Source organism: Magallana gigas, chromosome 6 (genome assembly GCF_963853765.1).
Source record: "Magallana gigas chromosome 6, xbMagGiga1.1, whole genome shotgun sequence".
In the NCBI taxonomy this organism is placed as follows: Eukaryota; Metazoa; Mollusca; class Bivalvia; order Ostreida; family Ostreidae; genus Magallana; species Magallana gigas.
Window position 1 is genome coordinate 35,465,817 of NC_088858.1, and position 21,145 is coordinate 35,486,961.

The 21,145-nt window shown below is 36.1% G+C and overlaps 2 protein-coding genes across 14 annotated transcripts in view; both read right to left on the reverse strand.

The window, feature by feature from the left end:
* Positions 1 to 5,228: 5,228 nt before the first annotated feature.
* Positions 5,229 to 6,762, reverse strand: LOC136276378 (uncharacterized). The gene is made up of 2 exons (XM_066088266.1): positions 6,633 to 6,762; positions 5,229 to 6,502 (listed from the first exon to the last, which is right to left on the reverse strand). The coding sequence occupies exons 1-2, from the start codon at positions 6,760 to 6,762 to the stop codon at positions 5,229 to 5,231; spliced, it is 1,404 nt and encodes a 467-aa protein (XP_065944338.1).
* Positions 6,763 to 10,798: 4,036 nt separating this feature from the next.
* Positions 10,799 to 21,145, reverse strand: part of LOC105322410 (amyloid-beta A4 precursor protein-binding family A member 1) — a 37,342-nt gene continuing 26,995 nt past the window's right edge. For all 13 annotated transcript variants that reach the window (XM_066089015.1, XM_066089014.1, XM_066089013.1 and 10 more), the window contains 5 exons: positions 18,630 to 18,812; positions 14,793 to 15,005; positions 14,145 to 14,264; positions 13,288 to 13,428; positions 10,799 to 12,648 (listed from right to left, as the gene is read on the reverse strand). In XM_066089015.1, coding sequence (XP_065945087.1) covers positions 12,577 to 12,648; positions 13,288 to 13,428; positions 14,145 to 14,264; positions 14,793 to 15,005; positions 18,630 to 18,812 — 729 coding nt within the window. In that variant the 3' untranslated portion in view covers positions 10,799 to 12,576. The remainder of the gene's footprint in view (positions 12,649 to 13,287; positions 13,429 to 14,144; positions 14,265 to 14,792; positions 15,006 to 18,629; positions 18,813 to 21,145) is intronic.

The window sequence follows — 21,145 nt, forward strand, 5'->3', positions numbered from 1 at the left end:
TGAGTTCCAACAGATTTATATGTGATGACTGTTCTATCACCGTCCATTTCCCCGACACATTGCGATCCTCTAGGTGAGCTCCCCACCCGTAAGTTGATGCATCCGTCCACAAGGTTAGGTCTGCTCTGAAGCTCAGAATAGACATTCCTGCCAGAACATTCCCTCTCTCTATCCACCAGAGAAGATGTGGGATGAGGAAACTGTCCATTTGAATCAGATGATCCAGTTCGTCCACATGTGGACGCCACTGGGACAGAAGGCAGAACTGAATGGGACGCATCTTGAGTCTGGCAAGAGGTACCAAATCTATACAGGCTGCCATTAAACCAAGGACTCTGAGGAATGTACGTGCTGGGATAAAAGATTCCATAACCATGGTAGAAATTGCCCCAAACAGACTGAGAAAACGGTCCAAACTGGGGTAGACCATACCCTGTTGGAGGTTGAATAGTGCTCCAAGATAAGTTATCTGTTGCGTTGGCTGCAGAATTGACTTGGATTGATTTATTACCAGGCCCAAGTCCATCAGCAGAAACAAAGTTCTCCTTAGTTGATGAACTAATGTCATTCGATCTGCATTTTTGAGAAGCCAATCGTCCAGGTACATATAAATGGAAATCTGTTGACTTCTTAGATGTGCACCTATTGCCCCCATTAATTTCGTAAACACTCTTGGGGCTGTTGCTAGACCGAAGGGCATTGACCTGAATTGATAATGGATATTGTCTATGCAAAACCTGAGGTATTTCCTGTCTTCTGGATAAATTGGAACATGTAGATATGCATCCTTTAGATCTATTGATGCCACCCAGTCTCCTACATTCAGAGCCTGTATTATTGACCTTAGAGACTCCATCTTGAAATGTTGATTTTGGAGAAATATATTTAACGGTTTCAAATTGAGAATCGGACGGTAACCTCCGTCTCGTTTTGGAACAACAAAAAAGGTGCTGAAAAACCCCTGACCTTCCTGGGTCTTGGGAACAATCTCTATGGCATGCTTTTCTAATAAACTTTCTATTTCTTCTAAAATACATTGTCTTTGGACGACATCTTGTACATTTGTTATTCTTACTCCTGTATTTGGAGGGTGTTTTATGAACACAAGTTTGAGTCCTTCCTGGACTATTTTTAAAATCCAATCGTCGGATGTAATTTTCATCCACTCCCTGTGGTACGAAATGATCCGACAGCCTACTTTGGCTGATTTCTGCAACTCGAGTCGAGTCTCTAATTGATCCGTCAAAATTACTTTGGGGGACGAAACCCCAAACGATCTTGTGCACGAGTTTGACCTCTGAAGGAACCTCTTGAATTGAAATGTCGTCCTCTTCCTATAGTAGTCTTTTGATTCTTTTCTGCAGCAAACTTTCCCTTCTTTGCAAAGGATGACTGCTGTTCTTTCGGTTCCGAGGTGCCCACTGAATCATCTCTCTTTCTTTTCCTTGCAGAACTGAGGGCTGAACCATCTCTCTGCTTTGAACCCCTCAGGTGCTGTGTTTCTTTAGCATCGCGCATACTTTCTGCACTTGCGTGAAGAATATCAAAATACTTCCCACAAAAGAGCTTAGGATTCAGAGTTGTCTGTACAAGGAGTTTGTTTTCAGTTGCTTTGTTTTTAAAAGCCAAATCATCAATGTGAATGGCTCTGCGGGCTGCAACTGCACCCACTAACATGCGGGAAGTAACATCAGCCATTGACTTGAACACCTGCATGAGTGCTTGTAGGGCCTCTGTCTTGTCCTCATCAGATACAACGTTATCAACGTAGGACGTAATTAGAGAGGCATATGTCAACTCTCTTAGAAGAAGTCGAGATCCTTGATCTATCTTCCATAACTCATTGTTGCGTGAATGCAACATAGGGTTGCGGAAACGGTAAGAATTTTTGTTTCCTTTTCTCCCTGTTGTAAAACTGCTGTCCTCAATGTTGTCATCAAGGCGCGGCGTTGTGCAGTACTTGTCAAAGTCGGAAGAAGCGACTCGGTATTTTTCATCATCTGATGCTTTATAAGTCCGAATCGCACCTTTTCGCTGGAATTCTTCATCAACATCTGTTAATGTGTTTAAAATGTACCCATCCATAGGCAAAGACTGTTGTGGGTTAGATGATTTTGTCCCAATCAAACGATTTGACATGTATGATTTGAAGGCTCGGCTCTGAGTTTCAGAGGCATCAACTGAGTTGATGTTCAGTTCTGTAGACACTTTTTTAACAAAATTTTTCCAGTCTACCATGCATGAACCATTAGAGTCTGTGTCATGCGTATGTACTGAACCCAAGACAGAGTTATCAAACTCTGAACGATTATCCTCGTGAACATCAATAACATCATCAAGTGAATTGCTTAAGACTTGATCAGTTTCACCTCTGTGGCTTACCAGATCATCGTCATCCGATTCTCTGGAGCGTTGATCATCTGACGGTCGAAATCTATCGAACCTGTTACACGCCCTGTCTGAACGAACATCAGACGTAATAGCAATAGTCGGTTGTTTATTCGAATCCTGGACCAACTCTTTAATTCTAGCGTCAATCAACCTTTTCATGCAATTCTCTTGATATTGCTGCCATTGGGCTTCGAAATTCCCCAACACGAAAGGCGGAAAATTACCTACTTGAGGTGGGACTGAACCCTGCCTCAAGTCGCCGCCATTTTGACTCATTTCTGTCGGAGAAAGAATTTCTGATGCAGCTACGTTTCCCGCAGAGGAAACTTGACTATCAGAACGATTGCCACTATTCCCCACAGAGGGAACTTCTGGATTTGGCAATGTAGCTGACTTTCTCCCCGCTTCAGATTTCTTTCGCTCGATCATCTTTCTGATCAACGTCCGTTTTTCCTCTGACCACTTACTGCAAACTTCGCATGGAAATGCTTCGTTGCAAACTCTGTGTCTATAGCACTCTGCGTGATCATCCAAAACGGTCATTTCTCTATTACATTTTACGCAAATTTTAAATGAATCAGACATTTTAAGACCGCAGGCTTAAGAAATTTTAATCGAAGAAAAACACGCGGCTTTTCTTCTCGAATGCCCGAACAAAACTGAAACGGAAGTATGCTTGTGCATTATGGGTAAACACTAGATGATACCACAGGGGTGGTCTCAAAAGTTCAGGCATGATCGTAGGCAGCTCGGGGAAAATGCAAAAAGTTGATGCAGGTAAGTATAGATATTGATGTAAACTTACGGAGACAACCGATGGTTGAACGAGACTTCATTAAACTCTGGCGTATGAATACATACGACTGCAAAAAATACCTAAATTGTTCGTACTATTTAATATCTGACTATTTTAAAGGTATTCATAAATAAGTTTCTTAAAAAGCAATGCTTCAAGATACATTACATCGAATTTATCGATTATTTTCAAGAACTAAATCTTGTCAGCGGTGATGATTTGTGCTCAGGTCCAAACACTGTTACACTTTCGGTTTGCCAGAGTAACTGCATAGGAGAGTTGATTATAATCAACTCCCAAAAATGTAATAAACATCTGTTTTTGGTTCGAAAAATAAGAAACTTAAAATTCACAAATTAAAAACTCACATGAGCATTATAACTTCTGTTGTAACGATACTGACCCGGGTTTAAGAAATATTGATCCTGGGGTGCTTTTCTTACGTTGAAAATTAAGACAAGTAGTAGGCCTCCATCGGTCGCAGACGACCATGGGATATTGTATCCTACTTTGTCTTTCTCTGACAGCAACGTTTGTGGCTGAAAAGACATTCTTTTCCGCAATAGTCACATCTGTGAATGGTTTCTGATCTTTCGGGGTTTAGGCGCTGCTTTCGTTGTGTGCATTTGTTTTCTGCTGCATGCACAAGCTTTTCTTTCCCTGACTTGATCTATCTAAGTAGTGTGGACCTCCATCTGGGTCGGTCTACTGCTAGGTCTTCCCAAGATCGCACGTCAATATCAAGGGCCTTCATGTCTCTTTTAACGACATCCTTGAATCGAAGTTATAGGCGCCAAGCGCTTCGTTTCCCAGATCTCAATTCTCCATACAAGATGTCCTTGGGAATACGTCCGTCATCCATTCGACGCACATGCCCGAGCCAGCGTAACCTGCGCTGTCGAAGCATAGTGAACATGCTTGGTAGGTTCGCCCGAGACAGGTTTCGGTGTTAGGCATCTTGTCCTGCCATGAAATGCCCAGGATGCAGCGCAGACATCGCGGATGAAAGGTGTTGACCCTTATTTCCAGCCTGGAATACGTTGTCCACGACTCGCTACCGTACAGCAAGGTGCTGATTATGCAGGCGTTGTATACTGCCATTTTGGTACTAGTTTTCAGTGAGGGGTTTGTCCAAACTCTTTTTGAAAGTCGAGCAAGAGTGGAAGTAGCCTTTCCGATCCTCTTATCTAACTCATCATCCAAGGAAAGGTTGTCAGTAATGGTAGATTCCAGGTAAGTGAACTGATGGACGACGTCTAGTTGGTAGTCGTCGATGGCTATAGTTGGCGCTGTGGAAGTATCCTGGCTTAGAACGTTTGTTTTCTTTAGGCTAATAGTCAAGCCAAAATCCTCACAGGCCATTGAAAAGCGGTTCATCAACGTTTGCAGTTCTTCCTGGGTGTGGGTGACAACTGCTGCATCGTCGGCAAATAACATGTCCCGGATGAGTCTATCGCGGACTTTAGTTTTTGCTTTAAAGCGAGAGAGGTTTAACAGATTACCATCTGACCTGGTACGTAGGTAGATTCCTTCAGTCGATGCACCAAATGCATGTTTGTGGAGCATGGCAAAAAACATACCTAACAGCGTGGGGGCGAGGACACAGCCTTGTTTGACACCGCTATTGATGCTGAATGGCTCCGAGGAACTACCATTGAACTGTACTGTCCCCTTCATATCCACGTGGAATAATGTCACTAGGCTCAGTAGTTTTGGAGGGCATCCAATTTTTGGGAGGATCTTGAAGAGTCCATCTCTACTGACTTGGACGAACGCTTTGGTCAGGTCAATGAAGGAGATGTATAGCGGCATCTGTTGTTCTCTGCATTTTTCTTGAAGCTGCCTAAGAGAGAAGATCATGTCGATCGTAGACCTCTTTGAGCGAAAGCCGCACTGTGACTCTGGGTATACAATCTAATCAAGATCACTCGAGCAAACACTTTGCCGACTATGCTTAAGAGGGAGATGCCTCTATCGTAACTGTTGTTGCAGTCGCTTCTTTCTCCCTTGTTTTTGTAGAGGGTGACGATCTTTGTATCCCTCATGTCTTGTGGCACGCTCCCATCTTCCCAGCACTCACATAGAACTTATGAAGGGGTGACAACGGGGAGCTCTTGCACTGTTTAAGCAAGTCTGGAGGGATTCCATCGTTACCAGGAGCTTTTCCTGAGGCCAGGTTGTCAATAGCCTTACTTAGTTCTTCTAATGTTGGTTCTACATAAAGTTCATCCATGGTTGGCAGGCACTCAATGGCGTCCAGGGCTGAGACAGTCATAGTGTTCTGAGTAGAGTACAGATCTGTGTAGTGTTCAACCCATCTCTCCATTTGTTGGTTTTTGTGTGAGAGTACTACGCCAGATGATGACTTGAGGGGGACTGTTTTGCACTGAGTTGGTCCTATGGCTCTTTTAATACCATCGTACATGCCTCTTGCGTTACCAGATATAGCGGCAGTCTGGATGGTCTCGCTGAGTTCTTGCCAGTATTCATTTGCACAGAGTCTAGCCATCCGCTGGATTTTGCCTCTGGCAGCTCTTAGCGACAGAAGGTTCTTCTGACTTGGTGTTCTTTTATATTTTGCCAGAGCTATACGTTTGGATTCTATGGCAGGAATCATCACAGAAGACTTTGCCTCGAACCAGTCTATTGTCTTTGTTGTTCTTTTACCAAAGGCTTCCAGGGCAGTGCTATGTATGATGTCCCTCAAGGTTCCCCACCTTTCCTCGGTTGAGGTCCCTTTTTGTATGAACTCCAGTTCCTGCTCAAAGGTTTCCGCAAACTTCTGAGTGAGTTTGGGTTGCGACATGTTGCTGACGTTGATGCGAGGAATGCCCTGTTTCCGTGAACAGTGGAATTTTTTTGGTTGCATCCTAATTTTACAGCACACTAAAGAGTGGTCAGTATCGCAATCAGCGCTATGATAGGAACGCGTGTGTAGAACACACTTTATAGAAGAACGTCGGACTATGATGAGGTCTAGTTGGTGCCAGTGTTTTGATCGGGGGTGTCTCCAAGACACTTTGTGCTGAGGTTTGGTCATAAAGAACGAGTTAGTTATGCACAGGTTGTAGTAAGTGCATAGTTCAAGCAAACGTTGGCCGTTCTCGTTCATTTTGCCTACACCGAACTTACCAAGGCATGATGGCCACGAGTCATTGTCTGCACCGACTCTGGCGTTGAAGTCTCCCAAAAGAATGAGCTGCTCTTTGTCAGGGATGTTCCTTATGACTGATGACAGCTTCTCGTAGAACAGGTCTTTTGTTTCTGGAGGTGACGTCAGTGTTGGTGCATAAACACTTACAAGGGTGATTGGACCTGTGGTGGTATTTAGGCGAAGGGTAATAAGTCGTTCTGTTTTTGACTGCAAAGCCTACACCGCGCTCTCTTGGCTCATCAGAGTGTTTTCCCTTCCAGAAGAAGGTGTAGTCCTTTTCCTTCAACCTACCAGAGTCTGTCAGCCTAGTTTCCTGAAGAGCAGCGATATCTACGCTTTGTCGAAGGAGTTCGTTGTTTATGACTGCTGTCTGGCGCGTGCCGTCTATATCCTGCATATCGTTGGAAAGTCCCGTCAACATTGTCCGGACATTCCAGCTTCCCAGTTTAAGAGCTAGTCTCTTTCTTTGTATATTTTTGTTGCTTGGTATATTACAGTCTACAGTTCGGAGCATTCCTAATCCCCATGCATCCCATTAAGAAAGCAGACTGTGGCGGGACAGTACCTTATTGACTGGGAACTGCCAAGCTTGAGGCGGGCGGTAACTGTCCAGTGAGACACGACGGTCTCTCCCACCGTCGGGAACAACACCTGGCGCCAAAGCTTTACGCCAATCAAGCTGCGGCTTATAACCGGTAACTGCTGCTCTCCGTGTTGTGTCCACACTAAAAGAGAGGCTGGAGTGTCCTCTCCAGATGAAGGGCGGTAAATATGGAGGACAAGCTGTTGCCCATGCAGCAGGTCCCCCTCTCCACGTCACTAGTAGACCCAAAGGAGCAACAGGTTGCTACAGTTTGGCACTAGTGCCGTCGCAGGAGTTGCCGGTGAAGCGTTCGTGATAGCGCTGGACTGCCTTAGGGACTCCATCTCCGGATTTTCCTCGAGCTCTACTCCTGAAGCCTTTTCCAGTATTCGATATTGCCGCAAGACAGCGGAGGTTTGTGATCAGGGTTTTCCTTCCCCTAGATGAACTGCCTTCCCAGGCTGACGAGTATCATCTCCCCGAGGTAGCCTTCATACTGTTGATTAGTTTCTAGACCTAAGAACGGATTATGCTGATAAAAGAAGGGCCGGGCATGGGCAAGTCACTGGTGTCTCTTAAAGTATGAACTCTTTGAAGAAGATTAGGTCGTTCTTTCCTCAAGACACGTTTCCTGGACGACTTATCAAAATAGCTAACTACAGCGGAAAATTAAGTTGTACTGCGTGCGAGACCTAATAGAAGTTTCTAAGAAAGACTTGACAAGGCAGTTCGGAGATGGAGAAAATTAAGGCCAAAAGCCTTTAATTTATACCCGCAGTCATTTTTCAATAGCTTGAATTTTCTTCTTAAACTCTGACCTTTACTCGTTGAAAAAAAATGACCTTGTTGAAGATTGAAAATTACAAAGTTTTAAACTTTGAACTAGAACTTGCTTTATGCGATTTAAATAAATCTACTTGGTATTTTTATACACTTTTTCGTTGAGTGTGTTAATAAAGGCTTATTGGGCATTTCTGGAGAACCATACCGACCAATTTCAGTAACGAAATTTTAGAATCTAAAAGGGAGGATCTGAGCCTATTACCTACCCATGAACATTATTGAAAGCAGAAAGAGCTTTAATTTTAAGAGAAATTACATTGTTGCCATCCTATACAAGTTAGGTTGCTAAATATTCCATTAAGCAGAACTTTTTATTTCTAAAAAAATACGATTGTTTTCAATCCTGTTTATCTTCGATGTTCATAGTAACAGTCAAAAATATCATAACAGTACATTTTTAAAACAAAATAAACTACGGATAAATACCGGTTTTTAGGATGGATATAGATAGAGACATGTACTATAGAATTATACAGGAATGAGAATGCACGTAAATGCATGTACATGCAGTCTCAAACCACTAACGTTTCTAAAGTACACATGCACTCAAATAAGGAAAATGAACTGAAACAAAAACATCGCTGTTAAACTTTTCTCTTTAGATAATTTAATAGTGTTAGCCTATTGTTATATCGTATAGATTACTGGGTATGTGTAGATATGTCGTATTGTAAATTAGGAGAGTGTAAATAAAATATCTCAAAAATTACAGCGTAAAAACAAAATTCACAATATGCTATAAGACTGCAAATTATGTATTTACACCCCTCAGCTAATATATGTAAGAAGGTATAAAAAAAAATTCTGGACTGTGGTTTCGAGAGACTGTTTATTTGAAATTGAAGATGTATATGTTAAACATATTAATCTAAAGAACAAATATGAATTAACTGTAATTTTTCATTGAATAAATGAAATATATGTATAAAAAAAAAAAAAAAAAAAAAAAAAAAAAAGGTGTTGTGCACAGATATGCGGGATTTTTATCGAACGAGGAAGGGACCTTTAAATACTCATAACACCTGAATAGTTATATAGAATATATTTGTATAGACACATAACGTAAACGATTATATTTACATAGCGGGTATGTTCTGTATGAAGGCAAAAATACACAAACATTTTATAAGATAATGATCAAATGTTAACGCACGAGGGACGGACGAAAACAGAAAGCAATAGGTCACTTGCGAGACTCAGGTTACACAAAAATGAAATATTTACGCATATCACTTCAAAGAGGTAGATTTTTTATTGGAGCATCAACACTTACAGAGATAGTGCAAAGGCAAGAAAAACGTTTACTTTTTTCAAGAACAACTTTTCTCCCAAAAGGCCCGGTAAATTGCGTCCAATTTTGAATCTGAAGAATTAAACAGATTTCTAAAACAGATTTCTAAAACGAAAGAAATTCAAGATGCTGACCTTGAAGTCTATTAAAGAGGCGCTAAACCCCTACGATTGGACAGTTCCTGTAGACTTGAAAGATGCATACTTTTTCGTGTCAATTAATATACACATCTAAAATTTCTCCGCTTTCTGTAGCAGGAAGACAATACCAATGCAATGTCCTTCCTTTCGGTCTGTCATCTGCCCCCAGGAATTCAAAAAACAAATTCAACAATTTACCCATCCCGCCCCAATGTAGTCACATTCTACTCCCGGGGACCATTTGAAAAAAACTTGAATCTGTCTAACAATTCTTCCACACAAGTTATAGAATATAGAGTTATTGAATAGAATGAATTTCTCTGTGTATTTTTAAAGTTTTTAAAATAGACCTTCCTTTTGTGCCCCCCCCCCTCCTTTCCCCCCAAAAGGATCCTAATTTGAACAAAGAAGATGGAAGAATAAGATGGGGCAACTGCCCATTTGGTTTAGTCGTAAAATACAATTTCAAATTTAATATTTTTTCAATTACATATATTTGATATGCTATGATACAAGTTTACAAAAGGGTAATTTTTAACTATATTCAGCTTGAAATATTTCAAAAAACGATAAAAAAAAAATATCTAAATTTTTGGTATCGAACCCACAACCTAAAAACACAAGTTATATAAAGTTACCTAGTGTCTGGTGCTCTAACCACTGAGCCATTTCATTCACAACAAAGTGTGTTGTTTAAATTCTATATGAGACATTGGCCACGAATTTACGGACTTGTATTATTATTCTAAAACGTTCAATTGTTGTGCTACAAAATGGTATTTTTAATGTATAGTGGGTCATCTCTCCACATTTTTGTTTATTAAAACCAGTTTAAATTCCATTAAACCGCATTTAGACTATGACAAAAATATGGAGCTCAGACCTACTCTATAAAATAAAAGGCATTGAAGTTATAAAAATGACATTATTTGGAGGTTTTAAATCAACCTATTGCAAGTATTTGAATTATATAAGGGTTACAAACCTATGTTACATTAAATATACATTGTTTTTAATCATTTAAAAAAAAAATCAGTTTTATTGATATTTTAATTTTGAAGTATCTAATCATTCCTTATATAGGCATTTTACACGCCTTATTCACCCATCTTCTTTGAAGCTACACTATCTGAAAATGCTTAACACAGGCTACAGCTAGTCTGGCCAATTGGTTTTCGATAAAAATTTTCTCTCTATATGTTTATTTAAAATTTTGTCCCACCCCTATTGTGGTTCATCCCTACCCCCGGTGATCATGATTTAAACAAAGTTGAATCTATACAACCTAAGGATGATTCCATAAAAGTAACAGCTTGTCCACTCAATTGGTTTTGAGAAGAAATATTTTTTTAAAACGTACCATTTTTTCATCAATAATTCTTAATAAATAAATGTACCCTTTAAAGGGGACCGAATATTGACCTTTGACCTGATATCTTAAAAGAAGGCAAAATATACGCAAGAAAATAAAACCAAACTTTTATTTTTATAACACAAAAAAAAATCACACTTTGATAAACTCTAACATCTCACAGCTTGCTGTTTCTAGTTTTGGGTTTTTCATCTTTATACTACTATAAAAAAAAAAACAACAATTAAAAAAGTTCTTGAAGTATTTATTGATTTGTATACAAAACACAAACAATTTTATCATACACATCACACAAACAACTTTCTTACAATTTATCATCAGTTCTTTTTTTCTAAATCCATATGACTTATACAATCAATATTTATGACTTACAAAATTCTGTTTTCAAGATTTTTATCAAATTCCAGGCTACAGATTCTTGTTGTACATGTTGTTATGGCAAAGATTTTTCTATTTTCAAAAAGGTTTAAAAGAAGCATTTTTTAACTGATATGTTTACACATTAAAGATATTTCCATTAACTACCAATATTTTGAAAGATGAAAATATTAATAGCCTTTTTTAAATTGTACCTACAGTTTTTATAATACAATACTTTAATATCCATCAAAATTAATTCTTCATTATAGATAAAAAGCAACAGTACCAGTCATTTCAAAAAAATTAAGTCTACAATAATGTCATATCTGCTTCAGGATTACAGCATTTATTATTTTTCCCTTTATCTCACATTCAAGTCACAATAAATTCCTCTTATACATAAAAACCATATCACATATTTATGATGCGTACATTATCTTGATGACTAGATATATAGTAGTATACACAGTTCATATATCACTCTTAATTATTGCTTTGTACATGTTTAAAAAATTTCCCTTTGTTTAAAAACAATTACTAGAAGATACACAGAAATGCATAAGAATTAAAGCTCTTGCTTCAAAATGTACTAAAAGTATGTATATCTATAACAGCTTAGGATATACTTAGTCTAGTGAATCTTATTTTAACTTAATGACACTTGTAGAATTATAGGAAATAATTCATTGTACTGATCTACTCTTAGCTATATAGAGAAACTTTGTGTCTAAATCTCTGATTTGATTTTTGAAAAACAAATACTATTATATGTATATGTAAAGTATACTTGAATATGTTATTAATTTTAATATGTGAAGTACATGTATCATACCTCTCTCTTATAGAAGTACACACATTCCTACAACTTTTGTACAACCATTTCTCACCAAAACAGAAAATAATACTTGATATTTTTCAATGAAGTCACATTTTTGTTGAGGCTTATGAAATGCACATTCATTGTCAAGCTGCATATGTATATTTCAAATGTTAGTAATGGAAATGTTGATACAAATTTTATAAAGCAAAATGTGCAAGAAACATCTTTATGTTACAGCACTTTTTATACATTTACATGTTGTTGCAACTTATATCTTCAAAAGAAAACCCATAAATGTCACTGAGCACTGTTACAAATTATGGCTATATTCACAGGAATGGATTTCAAATGAAAGCAGCATGTTAAAACATAAATCAAAATAAATAAAAACACAACTTCCACAGAGCAATGCCACTGTTTTGTCAATATATTACTGCATCATGCTGTGTTATTGCACCGCAACATACAATGCCAATTTCAAAATATCACAAGAAATACTTAAACATTATAAACACATTTTGAGATACACATGATTCATGATCTGACAGAATGTGAGATTCTTGTTTCTTCCATAAGTTGTTGCAGCCTGCGACCAGAAGCAACTTTATATGCGAGTTGAAAATCAAGCACACAGTACACACACCAAAAGCAACCAAAACTTTTCGATAAAACCATCACCTATGTTTAGGTCAAGAGCACAAGTCTTTCTGGAACAGTTCTCAACCTGTAGAACTATTTGGAGGAATGCTGGATGTCTAACTTAGCACACTGAGTGCTATCTGGAATATCATGGAGATGAACAGATGAACTGACTACAGGATTACTGCTATTGATAGTGAGGGGTTTCCTGACCCGTTAGAAGTCGATATATTGAGGTGGGCATTGTCTTCATGTGAATCTGCAAAAAAAAAATAAACAATGATGTAATTTTTAATAATTAACCTGCATAACTGGCATTTATAAATCAAAGATATCATATGATTATGAGTAATTAAGGTCTGACAAGTTTAAAAGTAAAAGTGTGGATTGTGTTGAATATATGCTTAATGGGGTAAAAATCAATAGGATAACAGCTTATTATTCAAATATCTCATGAAAGTGTTTTGGTACATGCTAAAATGAGAGAGCTTCAGGCAGTACATTACTTTGTTAATCTTGTCTACAGAAGGCAGAAAGAAAACCCCATCATTTTCCAAGAACATGCCATTCATCAGCTAATTAGATGTTATGAAAAGGTTCTTCACATGAAAGACTTATTGATGCTCTCCTTTTCATTAGCTAAATTTGATTGGTTGGAAATATCTAATTTTATGAACTACTAAGACATCTGAAAATACCAGCTTCAGATGGAACGACATCTACGATTGTCTGATAAGCTTGTCAAGAGACAAAGCCTTTGTCAAGAGACAAAACCATTTAAGATCAGAGAATGCGACCATTTAAGATAAAGATCACTTCTTTTTAGAATTCAAACACAATTATCATCCACTTTTTAATCTAAGATAACAATCTTTAGAAGCTGTAAAGTAGATATTACCTCCCCTACAGAGTTGGCTAGGAGGGACACAATCTTTTCATGAGGGACAGCTACCACACTTTGATTATTGATCTCGATGATTCGGTGTCCCACACGCACCCCTCCCCGCTCAGCTATTCCACCTCTCAGTAAACTGCAGATCTGTACAAAAGATGTGGCGTTTTTTTCAATTTAATATTTTATGTGAATTTTACAAAATGTTTTATCAGATAAATATCAACAAACCATAGCATTGCATTATATACAACTGTTCGAACAATGAAGCACAATATCCGGTAATATACATTTCTTAGCAGAACATATCATATTGAGGAATTTTCATAATTTTAAAAGGACTATTCTAAAGAATGCTTATAAAGCCTGAATACATTTGACACCATTTTGAAAAATCTTTACAGCAATTTTAATTTTGTTTAACAAAAAAAAGAATCAAACATCAAGACAAATTTCCTACAGACCAATACTGTGGAATCATTAGAATTTGAGGTGGCTCAATTTTCGTGGTATTCGTGGGTAGCCCTCACCCATGAATTTACATCCTCCACAAAAACTAATTATAAAAGATTTAGTTTCCTACTGAAACTGAAAACCGGCGCATCCACGAACTTACGGTACATCCCCATGAATAAGCAAAAATCTCATAATCCACGAAAATTGGCCCCCACCAAATTAAATGATTCCACAGGACACATAAACAGTAAAATGGGTCAACATATCAGTTCACTTAAAAGTTGATGAGATCTCTATAGTTTGGAATTAATCTGCAAAAGTCTGACTTTTCACCATATTAGTTCAACTGATTTAAGTTAGAAATCTAGAATTCTTGACATCTTGACAGCATGTAACAAAGAACATACCACTCCATTCTGGACACTGAATCCCAGCTGATACTTGACGTCGGGTCGCTTGATCAGGACCTCCACCACTGGTGCACAGGGAACCACCGTTAACTTTACCACTGTCTGGTTCTTACTTGTCTAGAACAGAAAACCATTTACATACTATACTGAAATTGGAAAATATTCAACACATCATATCCTGTGGAATCAATTTTATTTGTGGGGGTCAATCTTCAAGGGTAGCCAAATTTTCCTAGTTAATGGGGGCATAATTTCGTTGGTAGCAAGTTTGGGGAAATTTTTATAAAAAACAAATGCTTGCTTAAACTTCTTGAGGATGTAAATTCAAGGGCATTAAGGGTTACCCACAAAAGCAACAAACATTAATCCCCCTCAAACAATGACGATTCCACAGCATTATTTTTTTGAATAATCTCTCTTAATTTCAATATCTGTTTCTGTTATATAGTCTATTTTTTTTTAATTCATTAATGCAGCAATTAAAATATAGTGATACTGATGTAGAAGTAACTACCACTATGTCAGCATACCAAACTGAATTACATGAAAGTGTAAATATCACAAACACAGTAAAGAAGTGATAAATAGGATGAAAAATTTTAATAAGGGAATGCATTCTCTCAATAAATTCATGAGAATTGCTACCTTGATGTAGTTTTGACAGGCTGAGAGAGGGAGCCCGACCAGGCTAATTCCATTGATGGAGATGATCTGGTCCCCGATGTTTAGCTGTCCACAGCGGGCAGCCGGACCTGAGGGGTACATGTTGGCCAGAACCACAGTCGGCACCATGGATCCCCACCCTGACTCCACTATCACAATACCCAGCATCTCTCCCTTCATTTTTGGCACAATAACCTGCAAGTTACAACCATATTTATTATTCTTCCTGCATTTTTTTTTTTTACCTTTTTTAAGAGTTGATTTTATTCAACTCTCCTATGCAGTTACTCTGACAAACCGAAAGTGAAACAGTGTTTGGACCGAAGCACAAATCATCACCGCTGACAAGACTTAGTTCTTGAAAATAATAGAAAAATTCGATGTAATATAGGCTGAAGCATTGTTTTTCAAGGAAACTTATCTATAAACATTTTGAAAATAGTCAGATTTTATAAAATACGAACAATTTAGTTATTATTGTAGTCTCATGTGTTCCTATGCCAGAGTTTAATAAAGTCTCCTTCAACCAGATGCTCGGCTGTCTCCGTAAATCTCCGACAAACAGAGAGGCTCTCTCAGTCGAGTGCCAGGTTGAACGAGACTAGAGTTCGATATCAAAAGTGCTTGGATCCATACAATTTTTAGAATTGTTTCGATTACTAATACATAGTTTGAAATCTATCTTTAAATATTACACAGCATGAATAATATGGGGTTTCTCGTAATTCTTGTCAGAAAATCTAAAAATTCATATAATAAAAAGTGCATAATTCAAATACAGACTAGAAACTAATTACCATGCAAGATAAGTTGATTTTTTAAAATAAATGATAATCGATAAAATCAACTCCCATCAGTACTTCAGTACTTTGATTTTTAGTTTGCTGTTTATTATTTTTAAAACTGAAAAACATGTCTACACATTGGTAATGTATGATTTTAATTTGTAAATTCAAGAATCTTCAATTCTACCTGTTACTGTTCAATTATCAGTAAGTCAAATTCAACAACTATCTATTCAACTGAATCAAATCTACATATTCCATTTCAATTTTGAAAAATTGATATCTTTTCTATTTTAAGACATCAAATATTCAGGAATGAATTAGATAGTTTATTTTTTTAGTATTCGAATCAAAGTCATTAACAAGAAAATTTCAAATAAAACTGCGCTGAACCTCGATCACTGATGCAATTATTCATTCAATTTTGGGGTAACCGTTATTTTTCTACAGAAAACAAATTATAATTAATACTCTAACTTTCCTTAGTCTCACATGATTTAATTTCACTGACCTCTGCATTGAAAAACTTTTCATTTTGGGCCATATTATATCAGAAATCAAACGTGATAAAAACAATAATTTTGTTTCATTTCTTTTGATTTCTATATGATCAGACTGCAGCATCACATTCATCAAAGAGATCACCTAAAGTTGCACTGCATTATATAAAGTACGATTGAATGTTATCATTCAGCCAAATCAATATCAGCACGGACAGTAAACACACAGGATTAGATGGATTGGCTAATTCATTTACTGCTGCATGCCCTTTATTACAACCTCGGCGGTAGTGAATACCATGACTTGGTAAGACTGATGAAGCAGATTTAATTTTTTATCTATTTAAAACATATGTCAAATCTATGGTACAAACATTTGAAATTCATGTATAAGTAATTTAAACAAAACTGAAGTTCCAGCTTCTTCATACTGACCTTTTCCCTAAAGCAAAGGTACCCTAAGTTTATTAGTGCAATATATATATATATCACATTAGAACCCAATGAATAATGCATGTACTTTTATTGAACTAACTGAACAGTAAACTGTATTTTTCTGGGAGAAACTCAGTCACAGCACTATACAGGCCGAAAAAGTTCTCTTCAAACTACCAACAACACCCACTTGCCTATCTTTTATCAGAAATAATCAACCACTTCAGAAATGAAATCAAATTTGCCCTCCATCAAAAACAACATTAGACAACATTAAAGAATACCATAATATCACGGATTGAAGCTCTCATATGCATTAGCACATAAGGAAAAAAATACTAGCGCATAAACTTGAAAGCAAAGCCACTCTTGATCAAATCAATATTTCAAAATTCACTTATAAATCAAGCAAAGATTCTTATGGCATAAGATAATAAGAGCTGATGAGGAGGAAATTGACGTTGACAGTAGTTTTCAACCAAATAAATTATGAATGATGCGCTCAGTGGCCAATGACCTTATTAATAAGACAATTAGACTAAAAACCACCATACTGGATACAGATTTAGCACTGAGCACTGGTTGCAGTTTCAATTATTTAATGCTAAATCCTAATAATATCCTGTTAAAAAAAAAAAACCCAGTGAGTCTGCTAGCACTATTCACACTGTTCTACCCTATCCTGTAGGATCAATGTCTTCTCTACCTAAAGGAATCCAATTAAAACTTCCTGCTGTTCCCTCTATCAATGTCATTCCTCGAAAAAAAAAAAAGACTTTCATTTCCTGCCGCTGAAGACTGATAGCATGACGGCAACAACAGAATGCTGCCCTCCTGAAAACAATTTCTTAATGCCTGAATTAATAACAACTTGCAGTGTCTAGTAATTGTTACACACTGTATACCCACGCCATTCCACATAACAGCTTTAGACTTTTTAAAAAAATCAACAACATAATTTCAGATGCATATTTTCAGCACAGAAGGTAATAAAGTTTTCATGAAAAAGAGTTTACACATAACCAGATGAAGAAATGATCCCTGTATCACACATTCAACTCAAATAAATTTCAAACTAACAAGGTTTGCCAAGAATTAGGCATTAGAAGAAAAGTTTGATTGAAAACACTATTTTCCTGCAACATTTTTTAAGGATAGGTTTTCTTTCTTTTTGATCAAATATGATTCAAATAACTCAGCACTTCCTAAAGTTCCCATGTCCGAAAAAAAAGGGGATTTCCATCTATGATGATTTGATCCAAACAGTTTGTAGTAATTTATCTTATTGATTTTTGTTCTATTTTACTGTTATTAGTAATTTTCTTTGCAGGTATAATCTTAGTCTAATCAGAGACAATTATTTTCTTTTCCCCTTCAGGAAAGTCTTTGAAGATATAAATTTTATTCATTGCCTTCTATATGATCATAATGTCATCATAATCTGTCAACTTTGTGTAAACGCATTGTGAAATACGTGCAAAATTACAACCATACAAACTCCTACGCTCTAGCTACTTAAAGCCACTTAATGTGCAAGTGTAATATTTATAAACTTTCAGTATTATGAAGTAAGTAACAGAAAATATCCTACTTTCATTTTATATTTTCCTTATAAAGGTCAAACATGACTAACCTTCCATTATTTTCAATTTTTTTCCTGTCTCAGCAATGTGAAGATTTTCACAACGTAGTTTCAAAATTATATTTTCATGTTATTGATACAATATTTTTTATATAGATAATATAGTTTCAATTGAAAAAATATAATATGACTTTATTTGATAAGCATTCAATTGCATTTTGCATGCTATGAATAGAAAAACTAAAAATATTTTAACTCCAAAAAATGACCTGTTAAGACACACTGATTTTTTTGGCATTAACATAACAGGTTTAAATGCAAATAAAGAAGAAATAATTTATCAAGGAAAATCATCCAAAACTGAGGAACATCATATGTGTCCTTAAGATATAAATTTAACCCTTTAAAAATGGATTAAAAGTAACAGAAATCGGAGAAGAAATTTTGCTAACAAAGTAAAATAACGATCACAAATTGTGAGAACCAGCTAGGGGGGCAGGTTAGTCAGTACATGTACCTCTTTCTGGCGTTCCTTATTAGAGAACAAATTGAGCTCCTCCCCATAAATTTCTTGTTGGTTTAGGACTTCCTGATAGTCTATTTCTTTCATCAAAGATGGATCCTCGATACCATTGGCTTTCAGGAATTCCATATAAGCCACTTGAAAGGCCTGTCCTATGGACTGTGCTATTAGCTGGGCCTGGAAAATATAATATAACGGTTATGACAAAATGCTGGTGTTTTTTTTTTATTCTTTTATCAACCAGGATTGTTTAAAAGATTATTACATATATTTTTGGCAGGAAATTACCCTTAAACTTTGTTTTCACATCTGTTTACTTAACATTCACAAAAATCACTTACTAAAACTACTCCTCATACTTCTGTATACATAATATGTACTTAAACATGGATGTCCATACAGTTGTATTAGAAATGAATTTACTTCCTTAATTAATTCCTTTCTTTTTTCAAAAATTCAGATAAGCTCATATATCTGTGTCTCATAGCAAGGAAATTTTAGTTATCATCAACAACTGATAACAAAATTCTACCCATCCATTGATCAATCAACTCTCCAAAGATAATTAAATCTTGACTTTCTTGTATTACATAACCCAATTCCCTTTTTAGCAATTTTCAAATATTGTAATGGAGATTGAAACCAACATCATCTGCAAGAAAAAGACCTATTGTATACCTGTAGGAATTTTATTTTTAACTTTATTGACCCATGTTTACTTGAAACAAATATAAAACAAATTTTGTGAATACATAGCAATATAAAATCAGATCAAAATCAAGACAAAAGTGGAGCAAAAAAGATTTTCTCTATCTTTTTTTTTGTTTTTCATCTTCATCAAAGGAAAAGCTTAATAAACTTAAATACAATCAAATTTAGAATTCATTCCTTCTCTTCAAGGATATGTGAAAAAACAGAAATTTTTCAGAAAAAAAAAAATTTCATCAAAATCAGCTTTAAAAGTAAAACAAAAAACGGAATAAATGCACATGCAATCCCTTGTTTTTTTTTTATTTTTTCAAAACTCAAAGAGATATCTCACCTCCTGTTGAGCTTCATAAATAACATCCAAAGGTTCATATTTAGTTGAGGTATTATATGATCGCAGTTTCACATTGCCTCCAATAGCAAACATGTTAGAAGATTCCGTTCCAGATTCAAACATTATGGAAAATTTATCAAATTCACTTTCAAACATAATATAAAGCTCCAAATAAATAACAAAAATCTATTTCAATTCAACTTCTCCATAACTTTCTCCAGCTTCACCATTGGAGCCATCAGACACTTTTTTCTCCTTATTCTGAGCTCCATTACAGCAAACTCTAAAAACTTCAAATCCCCATCATTGCACAGGTTTTGCCTATTTAGTGGGAAATGGTCAAATTGTTTTCATCAATACCATCCTGAGCAAAGTGAATCGGTGGTGAAATATATTGCTCCTGATTCTTAATGCACTTCTAAAATCAATAGAATCAATGTTTATGGACTCCAGTGAAATACATATCATGTGATCAGTGCAGCGCAGGAACCCAACTAGCCATGCTTCGGTGCGCAAAATAATCACCCTGTTGGTTTTTTCTTCATATTTATAGCCGTTTGAAAACTTTTGATTCTTTGATGATGTGCAGTATTGATTCTATCATATTACACCCTGTTCGGTATGAATATTCTCTTGTAGTTAATCTAGGCTTCCAAGAGAGCATTGAAAAATGGCAGCTTGAAAGGGGGAGGAGGGAGGGGATAATGAGATGGGGTTATTGAAAACACTGAATAATTAATAACTCAATTTGATAAATTGTATCTTCAACATTTCAGGCACATGAAATGTCATATTACACTTTATCCATTTACTGTAGAAGCACATATTTTTGTTGGGTCAAAGTTTCATTGTTTTTAAACCAAATAAAATTTCGTTGGCATTTAATTTCGCCATATCTTAAAAAAAAATCGTTATGGGTTTAATTTCGTTGATTTATACTGCCAACAAAAATAACAAAATAAAATCCTCAATGAATATCTCTGCTTCTACAGCATTTCATATTGCTTAATATTCAAAACAATGTACCAATAGAAACATGGAGCAAGAAGTTTATTTTGTTTAGAATATGTATACATGACATTATGCACATGTTTTTATAATTACTTTATCTATACATTTGTGTATTACAATTTAAACTTAAGTTATTTAAAAAAAAAAAACTAATGATAAATTCTTTAAAAACAACAAAAAAATCATGGACACTTGTATTAAAAGTTCCTACATTATTTCCTAAGATAAGAAAAAAGTTTTTTATTCTTATTGTGATTAAAAGAAAAAATTATCCTCCAAAAGCAGATGTCAAAAAAATAAGAAGGGGGAAAATCCCAATGTTCTTGAACTTTTCACCTTGGAGTATAGAAATAAATGATTGGTAATGGGCACTGATTGTTCTTCCTCCCTAAAGACCAACTGGTTTATAACTGCTGGGCTTTCACAGTTAGTGTAATACAAGATCAGTATCACATAA

What these genes read in the sequence shown, in the direction of transcription:
- LOC136276378 (XM_066088266.1), bottom strand. Translation starts at nt 6,762, where the DNA reads ATGTTGACGGGACTTTCCAACGATATGCAGGATATAGACGGCACGCGC. An exon ending in AACTAGGCTGACAGACTCTG is followed by an intron (nt 6,503 to 6,632) that starts GTAGGTTGAAGG and finishes ATACCACCACAG; the next exon opens with GTCCAATCACCCTTGTAAGT.